Source organism: Telmatherina bonti, assembly GCF_933228915.1.
Source record: "Telmatherina bonti genome assembly, chromosome: 9".
NCBI classification, from domain to species: Eukaryota; Metazoa; Chordata; class Actinopteri; order Atheriniformes; family Telmatherinidae; genus Telmatherina; species Telmatherina bonti.
Window position 1 is genome coordinate 36,416,826 of NC_136627.1, and position 14,360 is coordinate 36,431,185.

Below are 14,360 nucleotides of genomic sequence, written 5' to 3' on the forward strand. Positions count from 1 at the left end.
ATCAATAATCTATAACTTCATATAATTATTAGTCAATAATCAACCTCTGACATTGGTTTTACGGTTCACCGTCCAGAGAAGAACAGAAACAAAACGTCTGAATCGACTTTAATTTTAACTTCCGGTTTATTTTCAGACATTTCCTGCAAACAAACATTTCATAAAATGGAAACGTGAAAACTTCTGCAGCAGAGACGCCGCCTGGCGCCACCTGGCGGCCGGAGGAAGACGCTGCAGCAGCTCTTTGGTCCCACTTTTCATCTTCCATTCCAGCCATTTTGGTCCAGTTACCATGGATACCGTTTGTATCCGAGAGGAAAAAAAGAAAAGAGCGTGAGGCATGATACGTAAAGCAGAAGATGGAGCCGCTGTCCGCCGCTTCAGGAGTACATGGTCAGCTGCAGCCACTGCGAGACACAAGAGATGAGGTCAGCAAGGATTGATTGTATATGATGGTTATTAATTCTCTGCAAACAAATAAATAAACCAATAAACAAACAAATAAAGTTAAACTTTGTGGGATTTTATCTCCACAGATGCCGAGTTGCCGTCATGCAGCACCGACTCGGTGCATTCTGGTCAAAGCGAGATGAAACTGATATTTATGGTTTCCGTGGTTACAGGAGGACCGTCGTCAGGTCTGTTATACTTCTCATCTGACTTTGTTTTCAGTTTTTATTGTTTATTGTTTATTTACTTTGTTTACTGACCATAGAAACAGTTTTATTGGTTTTTAGCTGAGATCTGTTAAACCAGATCTGTGGCCCCGAAGCGCCCAGTCCCAGATCCTTCAGGGTCCTTCAGGATCCTTACGGGTCCTGAAGGGTTCTTCATGGTTCATATCTTCTCTGAACATTGCAAACATATTTCTTCCAACTGATGAACTAAACTTTATAATTTTATTTAAATAAAATAATTTCATAATTAAAATAGTTTCATAATTAGAAGGAATCCCTGTATGACCCTTTTCAGGACTTGAGATTTTTACATGATACCATAATGTTTTTCTTTCAGTTATTATATCATCTGGTGTTTTACCTCCTTGACATCCAGTTCGATGGTGCCGTCGTTGTCCTTATCCAGAGTCTTAAACGCTCCTGCACAACAAAAACACGTTTTTATTCACAGGAGACAAACTTCTGCTGGTAAATAATTACCAACATGATCCTCTTCTAATGTTCTGGGATCTGACCTGGTTTCACCTCAACCGATAATGTTCAGTCACAGAAGTAAATAAGTACATGTTTGTTCATACGGCACCTTTCAAGATTAAAATAAAAAAAAAATCCTTCAAAATAAAACAAAAAAACAACAAAAGAGAAATAAAACTTAGAAAAAAAATAGTCATAAAATGCTTTTTAGAGGAAATCACTGAGTCTGCAGTTATGTTGTATTTAGCTGAGTTTAGTTTGTTTAACAGGATAAAACAGGATTTTTGTTTTTATTTTCGCAAGCCAGAATTTTTTTTTACTTTTGCTTTGTGCTATTTTCATTCGTCCTTCAGCAGCGACACAAAGACTAAAACGCATCTCATCAAAACATTTGTGATTCTAACTATTATAAAACTCACTTCCATGAAAAGTAAAATGTAAATAAAAGCAGAATCTAATCAGGTGTCACTTTACTCCCAGCATAAGATGAACTACGACACCACTTTCTTCCCTTCATGGAAAATATCAGCTGATTGTGAAGCTGAGAGCAGTAACACGAGCATTTCAGAGAGGCAGAGTCTCTCAGGGGGATTGATGGATTTATCAATCTGAGCTAAAATTGTGGAAAAAAAGACTAAAAATCCCACAATCCACCGTGTCTAAAAGATTTAGAAGGAATCTCTGTATTCTGGGGACAAGGCTGCAGCTCTAAAATGACTGGATTTCAGGGGAAACTGTGTGATTTCTGGAATCTTCCTGAGTCCATGCAGTGGCTTCCAGTAGAGAATCACATCTGCTTTTCATGCAGAAGTTCACCTGCGTCTCGTCCCTGACATACAGAGACTCCTTCTGATTCTCTGAAACTTCTGACATCATATGGTGCAGACGATGGAATTTTAAAACAACATTTTTCTGACATTGTTTCAGGTTTTTCAGCCTCAGTTGGTCCCCGGTTGGTGAAGTTCTGTCCATGTTTCCGTCTGAGAGACTCTTCCTCTCTGAAGTGGATCTGGATCGACGACATCTCCAAATCTTCTCTTCATATTTGGACTTAAAGCTGCATTTTAACATCTTAAACAAGTCAGAACCAAATGTGGAAGAGCACAAGAAGCTAATTTCACATCAGTAGTGAAGCGGAGCTCAGACCGACGCAGAGGATGAGGAGGGTGAGGAAGGCCGAGACACTCACTGCACATGCTGTCCAGTCGCACCAGACAACCAATGAAGTTGTCAAAGTCCATGTCGCCGTGCTCGTCGCTATAGCGGCGGATGATCAGCTTGTACAGCTCCTCATTCAGAGGGAAACCTACACACACAAACACAATTAGACTTCTAAACATTACAACACACACACACACACATCGTGGCTCACCTGCGTCCTTGAAGGCGTGCGGCAGCTCGTGAGATCTGATCACGCCTGATCGATCCCTGTCGTGGGACAGATAGATACCCTGCAGGCGACAGTAGAAGCACGGTGAAGCTTGATACTTAAACCACTTGGTCTCTGCCGGACGGGAAACCAACCTGCCATCGCTTGATGTTGTTCCAGAGGTACTTGAACTCATCGAAGCCCAGTTTTCCTGTGCTGTCGCACTGCAGGACGTCAGGTCAAAGCTCAAACTGCACCATGAGAGCAGAAAGCAACACAAAACACTCCGAACACTCACTTCAGGACCCGATGGCCACCTTCTACCTCCAGAACCGCCTTAATTCTCTGTGTTACAGGTTCAACAAGGTGTTGGAAACTTCCTCAGACACTCTGATCCTACCATGTGGATGTGGAGCTGAACTGGAGACTCATCAGACCAGCAACGTTTCTCCATCTTCTGTTGTCCAGTTCTGGTGAGTCTGTGTGGATTGTAGCCTCAGTTTCCTGTTCTCACCATCAACCGTATATGAAAGATGGACGGAGCCTCCGGCGGTTAAGTGGTTAAGCCTCAGTGGAAGTGCAAACACTGCAGTTCCCCTCTCATCCACTAGGGGCTCCAAAAAGGCGTCAGTTCCAATGGAGTCCCCATGTTAAAAGACCAGCAGAAATAAACATGTCGATCAGGTTTACCTTCATGGCAACCGTGAGGGAATGTTTTAAAACTCCTCTGACGAAAGTAAGGCGGAGCACAACCGTTGTGGCGGTGGGAACCGCCCAGTGAGTTTCACTACAGCTCTTCAGAAGCAGACTGATGATGTCACGGAGGCTCCGCCCATCTTTTATATAAAGTCAACTCGCTGCGAACACCAGTGTCATGACGCAGCCAACACGTTGGGTACCGGATGTCACCACTAGGGGGCAGTAAACAGCACTGTGACTGTGAAATAGTGAAAGTGCGTCAGTTTGGGGGTCACATCGTCGTTACCAGTTTAACGATCTGTTGCTAACTGTTAGCAGGGGTGTGTCGCTGCGCAACGGGGAGGAAAAATCATAAAGATGCTGGTAGTTGAGGCTCTTCAGAACTATCTGATCTTGTCTTCACACTGTTGTTTGCATTCGCTCCTCTAACGTTCACCACGTTACCACGGAAACGCGATCAACCTGCGACCCAAGCGAACGCTGGGAATGCTAACAGCAAGTTGGCGTTCTGTTGACTTCCTCTGATCTCCGACCAGTCTGACCAGTATCGAGATGGTTGTGGGTGAAAACCCCAGTAGCTACGTTTAAAGCTTCAGCGTGTCTACATGCTGCCGTGTGATTGGCTCCTGAGGTACATGCAGGTGAACTGGTGGCACTGGTTTGTTTTAACTGGTCTCCGGCTGCCGAGAAACATCCAGGTGTTTCAGGTGGATCGAGCTGTGTGGAAGGATACGTCCATGACGGCGACCATGCTCCTGCAGGACTCGATGCTGAACCCGTCCGTCTTCAGGTTTCTGTCTGAGGAAGAACATCAGCGTTGGTTCGGGTTCAGTGATCCGCATCGATCAAAAACAAAAACTGGACTCACGTTTGGAGATTACTTTGTTCAGGATGTCCATCAGCTCCTTGGGGCTCACCTCCATGTCCTGTAAAGACACACATGGAAAGCGTCGGTGTGAGATGGCTGGTTACCGTGGCAACGTAGTCAGCATGCTAGCTTGCAGAATGATGCGAATATCACTTTTACATTTTTATAATCGAAGCAAGCAGTTTCTCTTCTCTATTAGTTGATTTTTAAAGATTAAAACAGATAAACAGACGCAGAAAGTCTGTGTCGCTCCAAGGGAGGAGAGCAGAAGCAGGGTGGAGGAGTCGGTCGTTGGTATCAAAACCGATGTCACGATGCAGGAAAGTAGAAAACAGGATGCTAATCATGAGGCCAAGTTGGTAAATAAATGGATTAAATTAGCTTCTGGTGGTACGACGCCGCTATCTGCAGCCAGACAGAAGCACCTTTCTTACGGATTTTATTCTTTTAAACTCAAACAGCAGTAATGATAATCGGGATAAATAGTCCGATAAATCCATAAACAACCTGTTTTCAGATGATTTGCATCCTTAACTCATGTCTGACAGTGTTTGGGCCTCATCTGGGTTATTTTCGGCACTTTTTGCTCCTTTACGGCACTGCTGAGCGACATGTGAGGAGCCGCCTGGATCAAATCTGGGCCAAACATTTTGCTCAGAGCGATTTGAAGATGTGGAGGTGAGTCACAGCTGATCAGAGCCAGACTGAAGCGGGTTGACTGAATCACGGTTGCCGACAACAAGCTGTCAAAACAACGAGTAAATTTTCTTCAGTCATATTTTCTGTGGTCAGAATGGCCGATGAAGAGGAGGAGGAATCTGGATGAAAGCAGGAGAAGTGGCTTTTCAACTGGTTCGACTCCGTTATGCTCCTCTCAGTGCATCACCGACACTTTAGCAGACCGTTTCTTATCTGGTTTACAGAAACAACAATGTAAACAATTTATTTCTCCTTCTTCTGCCAGTTTATTATATTTACAGCACAATTCATTGTCATTATTATCAATAACAGAAAACTGTGGCACAATTTAAAATTAAATTAAATTAAATTAAATTAAATATTTTATTTGGTTTATTTCTTCATCGTGCTTCAACAATTTATTTCTACTGCTGCCAGTTTATTATATTTACAGCACATTTTTAGTAACATTATTATCATCAACAGAAAACTATGGCACAACTTTAAATTAAATTAAATTAAATAATTAAATAAAAAATAAATGATTAAATTAAATTAAATTAAATTAAATTAAATTAAATTAAATTAAATTAAATTAAATTAAATTAAATATATGGTTTATTTCTTCATCATGCTTCTGCCCGGCTGCACATTGACTTGTTGCTGATGATAGCCAAATTTACATTCCCCTCAAACGTCAAGAAAGCTTCAGTGCCACTGAACTCTTAAAGTGCACTGATGAAATTAAAATTTGGATGTCAACAAATTTTTTGCATTTTAATGATAAAAAAACAGAGGTTCTTCTTCTTGGACCTAGCAGTGTTGGTGATGCTGTCTCAGTTAACCTTGGATCCTTGTCACAGTTTGTTAAGCCTACTGTCTGCAATCTTGGTGTGAAAATGGATCAGGAACTTAAATTGGACAAACAAATTAGTGCTGTGGTGAAAGCAAGTTTTTTCCACCTGAGACAGCTTGCAAAAATAAGGTCCTCACTCTCACGACATGATTTTGAAATTTTGATCCATGCTTTTGTAACCACACGGCTTGATTATTGTAACGCCCTGTACTGTGGGATCAGTCAGTCCTCTCTCGCACGGCTGCAGCTGGTGCAGAACGCTGCAGCGCGTCTTTTAACTGGATCTCGAAAGTCTGACCATGTTTTACCAATTTTGTCTTCCCTTCACTGGCTCCCTGTCCGTTACAGAATTGATTTTAAGATTCTTTTATTTGTTTTTAAATGCCTGAACGGTCTGGCCCCTCGCTACCTGTCAGACCTGTTGGTGAGGTATTCCCCTACACGCTCTCTGAGGTCCACAGATCAACTTCTGCTTGTGGTTCCTAAGACGAAGCGTAAACTGAGAGGTGACCGAGCTTTTTCTGTTATTGGTCCCAAGTTGTGGAATAAGCTGCCCCTGTACATTAGACAGGCTGAATCGCTTCTTGTTTTTAAGTCTTGTCTGAAGACTCATTTTTTCTCTTTGGCGTTTTACTAATTTAAAGGGTTGTTTTACTATTAACAATGTGCTGATGCCCCATTATGATGTAAATATGTATGTTTTATTGTTTCTTCTGTACAGCACTTTGGTCAACTTTGTTGTTTTTAACGGTGCTTTATAAATAAACTGGATTGGATTGGATTGGATTGTTTCTTTTCACCTCCACAGACATGAACCTTGATGCCTCTGTGTGCCATAAACTCCCTCATTAATAAAGTTTTTTATAACTGAACTGGATTGTAAGAGGAAACCATGGTGGTTTCAGTTCAGATTCCTAATGTCTGATTTCCACTGAATGCAGCACAAGCTGAACCAGTCTGACAGACTCCACGTTTACTCCACCCTCCCACCCAGTGGGAGCTTCGGCATGAGAGCCGGCTGGGTGATCACACGCCTCTGATGAGTCACACTCACAACAACGCCCCTCGGCTCGCTGCCGCCCTGACAGACAATGGCAGGAATGCAGAGAGAGTCGCTGTGTGTGAAACACACCCTGCAGCTGAATGAACTTTCCACATGTTTGTCAGATCAGCGTGTGACCCTGACGACGAGTCGCTGCTGTTGCCATGAGAAACTCCGTCCAGCCTCAGATCGCTCTGCGAGGCTCGCTGGCGGCGCGTGTGATGATGCCAGGCATGAAGCTAAACCACCAACCTGCTGAGAAGATAAACAGTGAGGAGGAAAGCTAGACGAGGAAGCATAAAGGTGTGGAGGTTCAAGGTGGAGTCAGGTTTCAGAGAGGCAGCAGACGGACAGGTGTGGCGAAAAACCAGCCGGAAAGCTGATCCACACACTCGCAGAGCACCATAAGGTCAGAAAAAACAAGGTAAAAGCCAGACGACGGTACAACAGACGACTTCTCACAGAACAATACACCTAAAATCTCTGCTCTGATTGGCTCCCAGTGAGATTCCACTCATGACCCAACAACGCCGACCACGATGTAAACAACTCATGGTGGTGAAATTACAGAGCAGAGAAACGTCTGTGGTTCGCTGCCAGTCTGAAAGTCTGAGTGTAAACCAGCAGCGTCGGCTCATACACATGTTTCACTCTGCCGCACTCCAGGACGCAGATCCAACAGAAAGACGAGTTATGAGCATCGGCCAGTCGGAAGAGGTCTGCAGAGAAAAGATGGAAGACATCTCCAGAGGTTCTGGCCGAATTCCGAACAAACCTCAGTTTATGGCCTGATCACGCCTAAAAGCCGTGGTGACAAGAGATTCATTAATCATGTGTCCTTCATTTAGAAAGGAAAATTATCAATAATAAGAGAGGAATCAACACATTTGCTTCAACTAGAAGTGAAACCAGTAGAAGAAATGGAGGTTTTCGTTTTGCTGAGACAGAAAAGCGTTCAGGTGACGTGTAGGGTTGGGTGTCGTCTGCATAGAAGGGAACATAAATGCTGTTTTTCCTCAACATGGAACCAAATGGAAGTATGTTTAGTTGTCATGTGATCATAAAGGCTAACCTGAAGAAGAAAACTTTATTTTATGACAAAACTTTTACGCAACACAAACAATAAAACTACTGCTGTCACTGCTGTTTCCAGAGAAGTTAGTTCATTTTACAAACATTTTTATTGTCATTATTATCATCACCAGAAAACTACGGCACAACTTTAAATTAAATTAAATTAAATTAAATTAAATTAAATTTAATTTAATTTAATTTAATTTAATTTAATTTAATATTTTACAAAAAAAAACTTAACTAAACGATACGACTGATTTTTCAGGTGACAACAAACTCGTTAGAGTTTGATCTGGAGTCAAAAAAGACAGAAAAGTTTGTAGATTATCCAGTAACAAGTTTCTGGAAGGTTCTCCAACCAGCAGAATTACTGGCGGCAGGTAAGGGTGCCGTGGTTGGTTATAGAAACCCCGCCCCCCAGGTGACTTTTACCTTTGTGAACCTCTGTTGCGAGTGCTACTAAATACAACTCTGTACTTTTAGCACTGCTGTCTTTGATCCGCATGTTTACTTGTACCTAAACCTTACATGTATAAAGTGAATTCTTCTAACCCCAGTCAGCATGCAGACATGATGTTTTCAGCCTCAGCTGTCAGGTTAGGAGGCTAACATCGAGTAAAATTATTGTATCAACAGATATTGCAGCATAAAGAACAAGCAGAAGAAGAAAACACCTACTAATGCTGCCATTTACCTTCTATCCCCACAAAACCCAACCAACTGCATCTGCTTTATTCCAGTCTTAGAGGATCATTTTTTCCTGCTTTTCTCATCAGTTGTTGATCTTTGGCTGCTCCTGATTGGACATTACCGTCAGTTTAAGCTCTCTGATTGGTGGAAAGTTTTACAGGAAGCGCTTTAAAGTTTAAATAACCATCAAAGTAATCTGGGTTCAGTCTCAGCGAAAACACAGACAGTTGGGATTAAAGAAGATTAAACAGGAACATCATGAACTCACATCTCCAGCCAGCTGTTGGAAAATCCTCTGAAACTGCTTCTCCTCGTCGCTTTCATGAGCCTGGCTGAAGTTCAGAGGTCTGCGAGGAGGCGGCTGCAACACGCAGAAACACACACACAAAGAGACTCTGTTAGGTCGCACCGTCACACACTCCTCAGTGTTGCTGCACGTTCACAGTGTTTGTTTGCTCAGGAAATCTTCCACTGAGGTGCTTCAGTTTCTGCTGCATTTTCATCACAGTCTGCATGATTTCTCATCAATCTGTATGATTTCTCATCAGTCTGCATGATTTCTCATCAGTCTGCATGATTTCTCATCAATCTGTATGATTTCACATCAGTCTGCATGATTTCTCATCAATCTGTATGATTTCACATCAGTCTGCATGATTTCTCATCAATCTGTATGATTTCACATCAGTCTGCATGATTTCTCATCAGTCTGTATGGTTTTCAGATTATCTGAGGTTGTTATAATCTCTATGACAACTGCAAGCATCTCGGACTCTTCTGGAGTCACAAACAGTTTTGCATATCTGATCCCTGCAGCTTCGTTTCTAGTTTAATAAAGTGAGTCAGATCTGTGAGTCAATAAGTTTCAGTTCAATCCAGATTTTACAGGAAGTGACGTCTGGAAGCAGAAATGTGGGATGTTTCGGTAAAGACTGAATCAATAATTCAGGAGACTGGAAGGTTATATTTACCGGGTCTGAAGGGGTGAACTGAGACGGGTCGATGTTGCTGTTGGAGGGGAAAATGACAGGTTAGCTTAGCTTAGCTTAGCTTAGTTTAGCTCAGTTTAGCTTAGCACAGACTAGAGGCAAAGGGAAGCGTTCAGTTTCGAAACATGAGAAAATAAACTGAAATAAATGAAAATGTTTGTTCTCACCTCACGATGTTGATGATGCCACCAATGATATTTTTTGCCAAAAACATTTTGAAGTCCGTCTGATGAGAAAAATATTACAGGATAAAAAGTAAATAAACTCATTTCTATTGTTTTGTTCCACAGTGAAATTAAATATGTAAATAAATAACTTTATAAATAACTAAATAAATAAATTTCACTTTTATTGTTTAAAATCTAAATACTTATCTTACATACATAATTATAATATAACCTAAATAAATAAATATAACTACATAAAATTAAAGTAATGCTCCTAAAGTCTGTTTTTAATAGATATATTAACTAATAATATGTGTTTATTACTTTTTCAAGTAGAAAATACCATGTTAATAAAAATACATGAATAGTCTTGTAATTTATTAGTTAAATAAAATAGATTAATTTCATAATTAAAATCCAAAATAATTAACTAAAATGAATTATAATAATGTCTATTAACCAACTAACTAAATAAATAAATGTGTGTTTTAAAAGGTTTAAATAAGACAAACAGGTATAACTTTATAAATATTTCCTGCTATAATTTACATGTTTCAGACATAAAAACATTAATAAACAAAACAATCTGATCATTGCAGAGTAAAACAAGTTCTGTCTGAAGACATAAAATCTTTTTTTCAGCTGATCACGAGTCAGTGACGACATTTTTCTCCTCTGACACCAAACGATGGAGAAATCTACATAATCAATCAGGATTTCAGTCTCATCATTGATTCTGTAAGAATAAAACTTAAGAGAAACTCAAACCAGGAACGAAACAGGATTTAATATCATTACTGCAACCTCCCAGCTGCAGGGTGCCAAAGCAAACAAACAAATAAACATCAAAAAATCTGGAGAGACGGGACAGAAAGTCTTCTATTATTATTAGTATCGTATTTCATAAGTTAGCTGTGATGATAATTAGCTAATAGGTTTAAAAACAATTTACTGTCTAACATTTAAATGAAGTTTATGTTTAAAACATCGATAGTTTAAATAGATTAAATATGTATAAAATTGATATAAACATGTATTTACTGTATAAACTAACAGCAGAAGCTTCTAGTCGACTTTCTTTACTTGCAGTAAAACTGAGCAGAAGTTTTCATCTGCTCTGTTTTCACTCTGTAAAGTCAGAGAATGAGAGCAGACAAGATCTTTGAGCTACTCACACAGTTTGGCTTCAGCTGAGGAAGAAACGCGGAGCAGGACAGACGGACAGAAGACAGAAGACAGGACGCTCCCACTGCCGGAGTCCAGGGAGGCAACAGCATGAAAAGTCCTGTTACACCCCGCCCATCACACACACACTCACACACACACACACTCACACACACACTCACACACACACACACACACACACACACACTCACACACACACACTCACACACACACACACTCACACACACACAGAGATTAAAGTCTTTCATGGTCCTAAAACCCTCCCTGTTCACTGGATGAAAACAACAAGATAAACTCGTTTGTGTTGCGTTTAAAGACATAAAGTAAAACTTTAGTTGTGACGTCGAACTGTTACGTTATTATTTTAAATACATGGTATGGTATGGTATAGTACGGTATGGTACGGTATGGTATGGTATGGCATGGCATGGCATAGTATGGTATAGCCTGGCATGTCATGGCATGGTATACTATAGCATGGCATGGTATGGTATGGTATGGTATGGTATGGCATGGTATGGTATGGTATGGTATTGTATGGTATGGCATGGTATGGCCTGGCCTGGCCTGGAATGGTATGGTATGGTATGGTGTGGCAAGGCATGGCATGGCATGGTATGGTATAGCATGGCATGGCATGGCATGGCATGGTATGATATGGTATAGCAAGGCATGGTATGGCATGGTATAGCATGGCATGGAATGGTATGACATGATACAGTATGGCATGGCATGGCATGGCATGGTATGGCATAGCATGGTATGGCATGGCATGGTATGGTATAGCCTGGCATGTCATGGCATGGTATACTATAGCATAGCATGGTATGGTATGGTATGGTATGGCATGGTATGGTACGGTATGGTATGGTATGGCATGGTATGGCCTGGCATGGCATGGCATGGAATGGTATGGTATAGTGTGGCATGGCATGGTATGATATGGTATAGCATGGCATGGTATGGCATGGTATAGCATGGCATGGAATGGTATGGCATGATACAGTATGGCATGGCATGGCATGGTATGGCATGGTATAGCATCGCATGGAATGGTATGGCATGATACAGTATGGTATGGCATGGCATGGTATGGTATGGTATAGCATGGTATGGCATGGCATGGTATAGCATGGCATGGCATAGTATGGTATAGCCTGGCATGGCATGGCATGGTATACTATAGCATGGCATGGTATGGTATAGTCTGGCATGGCTAGACATGGCAGGGTATAGTTTAGCATGGTATGGCATGGTACGGTATGGCAAGGCATGGCATGGTATAGCATGGCGTGGCACGGTATGGTATAGCATGGCATGGCATGGCATGGTATAGTATGGTATGGTATGGTATGGTATGGCATGGTATGGTATGGTATGGTATAGCATGGTATGGCATGGCATGGTATAGCATGGTATGGCATGGCATGGTATAGCATGGCATGGCATGGCATGGCATGGTATAGCTTGGCATGGCATGGTATGGTATAGCCTGGCATGTCATGGCATGGTATACTATAGCATGGCATGGCATAGTATGGTATAGTCTGGCATGGCTAGGCATGGCAGGGTATAGTTTAGCATGGTATGGCATGGTACAGTATGGCAAGGCATGGCATGGTATAGCATGGCATGGCACGGTATGGTATAGCATGGCATGGTATAGTATGGTATGGTTTGGTATGGTATGGTATGGTATGGTATAGCATGGCATGGCATATTATGGTATGGTATAGCATGGCATGGCATTGCATGGTATGGTATGGTTTGGTATGGTATGGTATGGTATGGTATGGTATGGTATGGTATGGTATGGTATGGTATAGCATGGCATGGCATGGTATAGTATGGTATGGTTTGGTTTGGTATGGTATGGTATGGTATGGTATAGCATGGCATGGCATATTATGGTATGGTATAGCATGGCATGGCATTGCATGGTATGGTATAGCATGGCATGGCATGGTATGGTATGGTATAGCATGGCATGGCATTGCATGGTATGGTATAGCATGGCATGGCATTGCATGGTATGGTATAGCATGGCATGGCATGGTATGGTATAGCATGGCATGGCACAGTATGGTATGGTATAGCATGGCATGGCATTGCATGGTATGGTATGGTATGGCATGGTATGGTATGGTATGGTATGGTATAGCATGGTATGACATGGCATGGCATGGTATAGCTTGGCATGGCATGGTATGGTATAGCCTGGCATGTCATGGCATGGTATACTATAGCATGGCATGGCATAGTATGGTATAGTCTGGCATGGCATGGCATGGCAGGGTATAGTTTAGCATGGCATGGGATGGCAGGGTATAGTTTAGCATGGTATGGCATGGTACGGTATGACATGGCACGGTATGGTATAGCATGGCATGGCATGGCATGATACAGTATAGCATGGCAGGGCATGATATAGTATGGTATGGTATGGTATGGTATGGTATATTATGGTATGGTATAGCATGACATGGCATGGCATGATACGGTATGGCATGGCATGGCAGGGCATGATATAGTATGGTATGGTATGGTATGGTATGGTATATTATGGTATGGTATAGCATGACATGGCATGGCATGATACGGTATGGCATGGCATGGCATGACATGACATGACATGATATGGTATAACATGGTGTAGCATGGTGTGGTATGGTACGGTATGGCGTGGTTATCATGAAATGAAGACAAATCTCCAACTTATCTCTCAGTTGTCATATTTGAGATCATCTTTGTCTGACCATGTGAAAATGTAATCAGCATGAGAAAAGAACGGATCATCTGTGGGATCTATCAATCGATTGGTTGATCGATCCTATACAGGTTTTACTTTCTATGTAGTTAGAAACATAATAAAGGTAGCTAGGTTGCTGGTTATCTAGCTAGCAGCTAACCGTACATCCATCATCAGTTAAACTCTGTGTTTGTTAAATATAAAAATAAGCATCGGTTTAAAGCATCATGTTTTCTACAGATGACATTATTTGGAGCAAATCTACGTAAACCAGAAAACGCGTTCCAACGGATGTCATGTACCTGCTCCGCTACAGCTCTGCTCTTCTACCACTTAGTGAATCTGTCTTCATGTTGTAGAAACATGACACGACATGCAAAGAGCTGCCGTAGTTTACATCTGATCCTCCTGTGCTTTGTGAAACACAAGCATCTGAACTATGCCTGGTTGTTACAATGGGTGTGTCCTGCTTGGAGCAGATAAACCTGTTTTATGATCCAGTTCTAGCAGGACCACTGATCCCCTGCTGACATCTAACGTCTCTGCCGTCTTCTGGGTTTCATTTTAATCTCCTTTAATGACCAGATATCATCCAGCATCCTGCTTCCAGCTGCTTCTCCATCCTGGATCCCAGAAGCAGCAGCAGAAACATCTTTCTGGCTGCTCTACGCCGGGATGAAGAAAAATGCTCACAACCATAAGAAATACATAAATTAATCCCCTCATTTTGTCTGATGTTTCTGTGGGAGTAGAGAACAGCTGTTTTAACCATGTGACCTTGTCCAGGCTGTTCGACCCGCTTCAGGTCTGTGCCGTTTGAACACAAACCAAATAAGGTGGGAA

The 14,360-nt window shown here is 41.7% G+C and overlaps 1 protein-coding gene across 1 annotated transcript; it reads right to left on the minus strand.

Annotated features, from left to right (window-relative positions):
• Nucleotides 1-114: 114 nt before the first annotated feature.
• LOC306760112 (calpain small subunit 1-like) lies at nucleotides 115-10,833 on the minus strand. Its single transcript, XM_079245902.1, has 11 exons — nucleotides 10,759-10,833; nucleotides 9,584-9,642; nucleotides 9,399-9,435; nucleotides 8,696-8,788; nucleotides 4,088-4,145; nucleotides 3,953-4,017; nucleotides 2,676-2,744; nucleotides 2,524-2,602; nucleotides 2,341-2,457; nucleotides 1,039-1,097; nucleotides 115-407 (listed from the first exon to the last, which is right to left on the minus strand). Exons 2-11 carry the CDS (start codon nucleotides 9,628-9,630, stop codon nucleotides 381-383), a joined length of 651 nt encoding a protein of 216 aa, XP_079102028.1. The 5' UTR covers nucleotides 9,631-9,642; nucleotides 10,759-10,833; the 3' UTR covers nucleotides 115-380.
• Nucleotides 10,834-14,360: the final 3,527 nt, after the last annotated feature.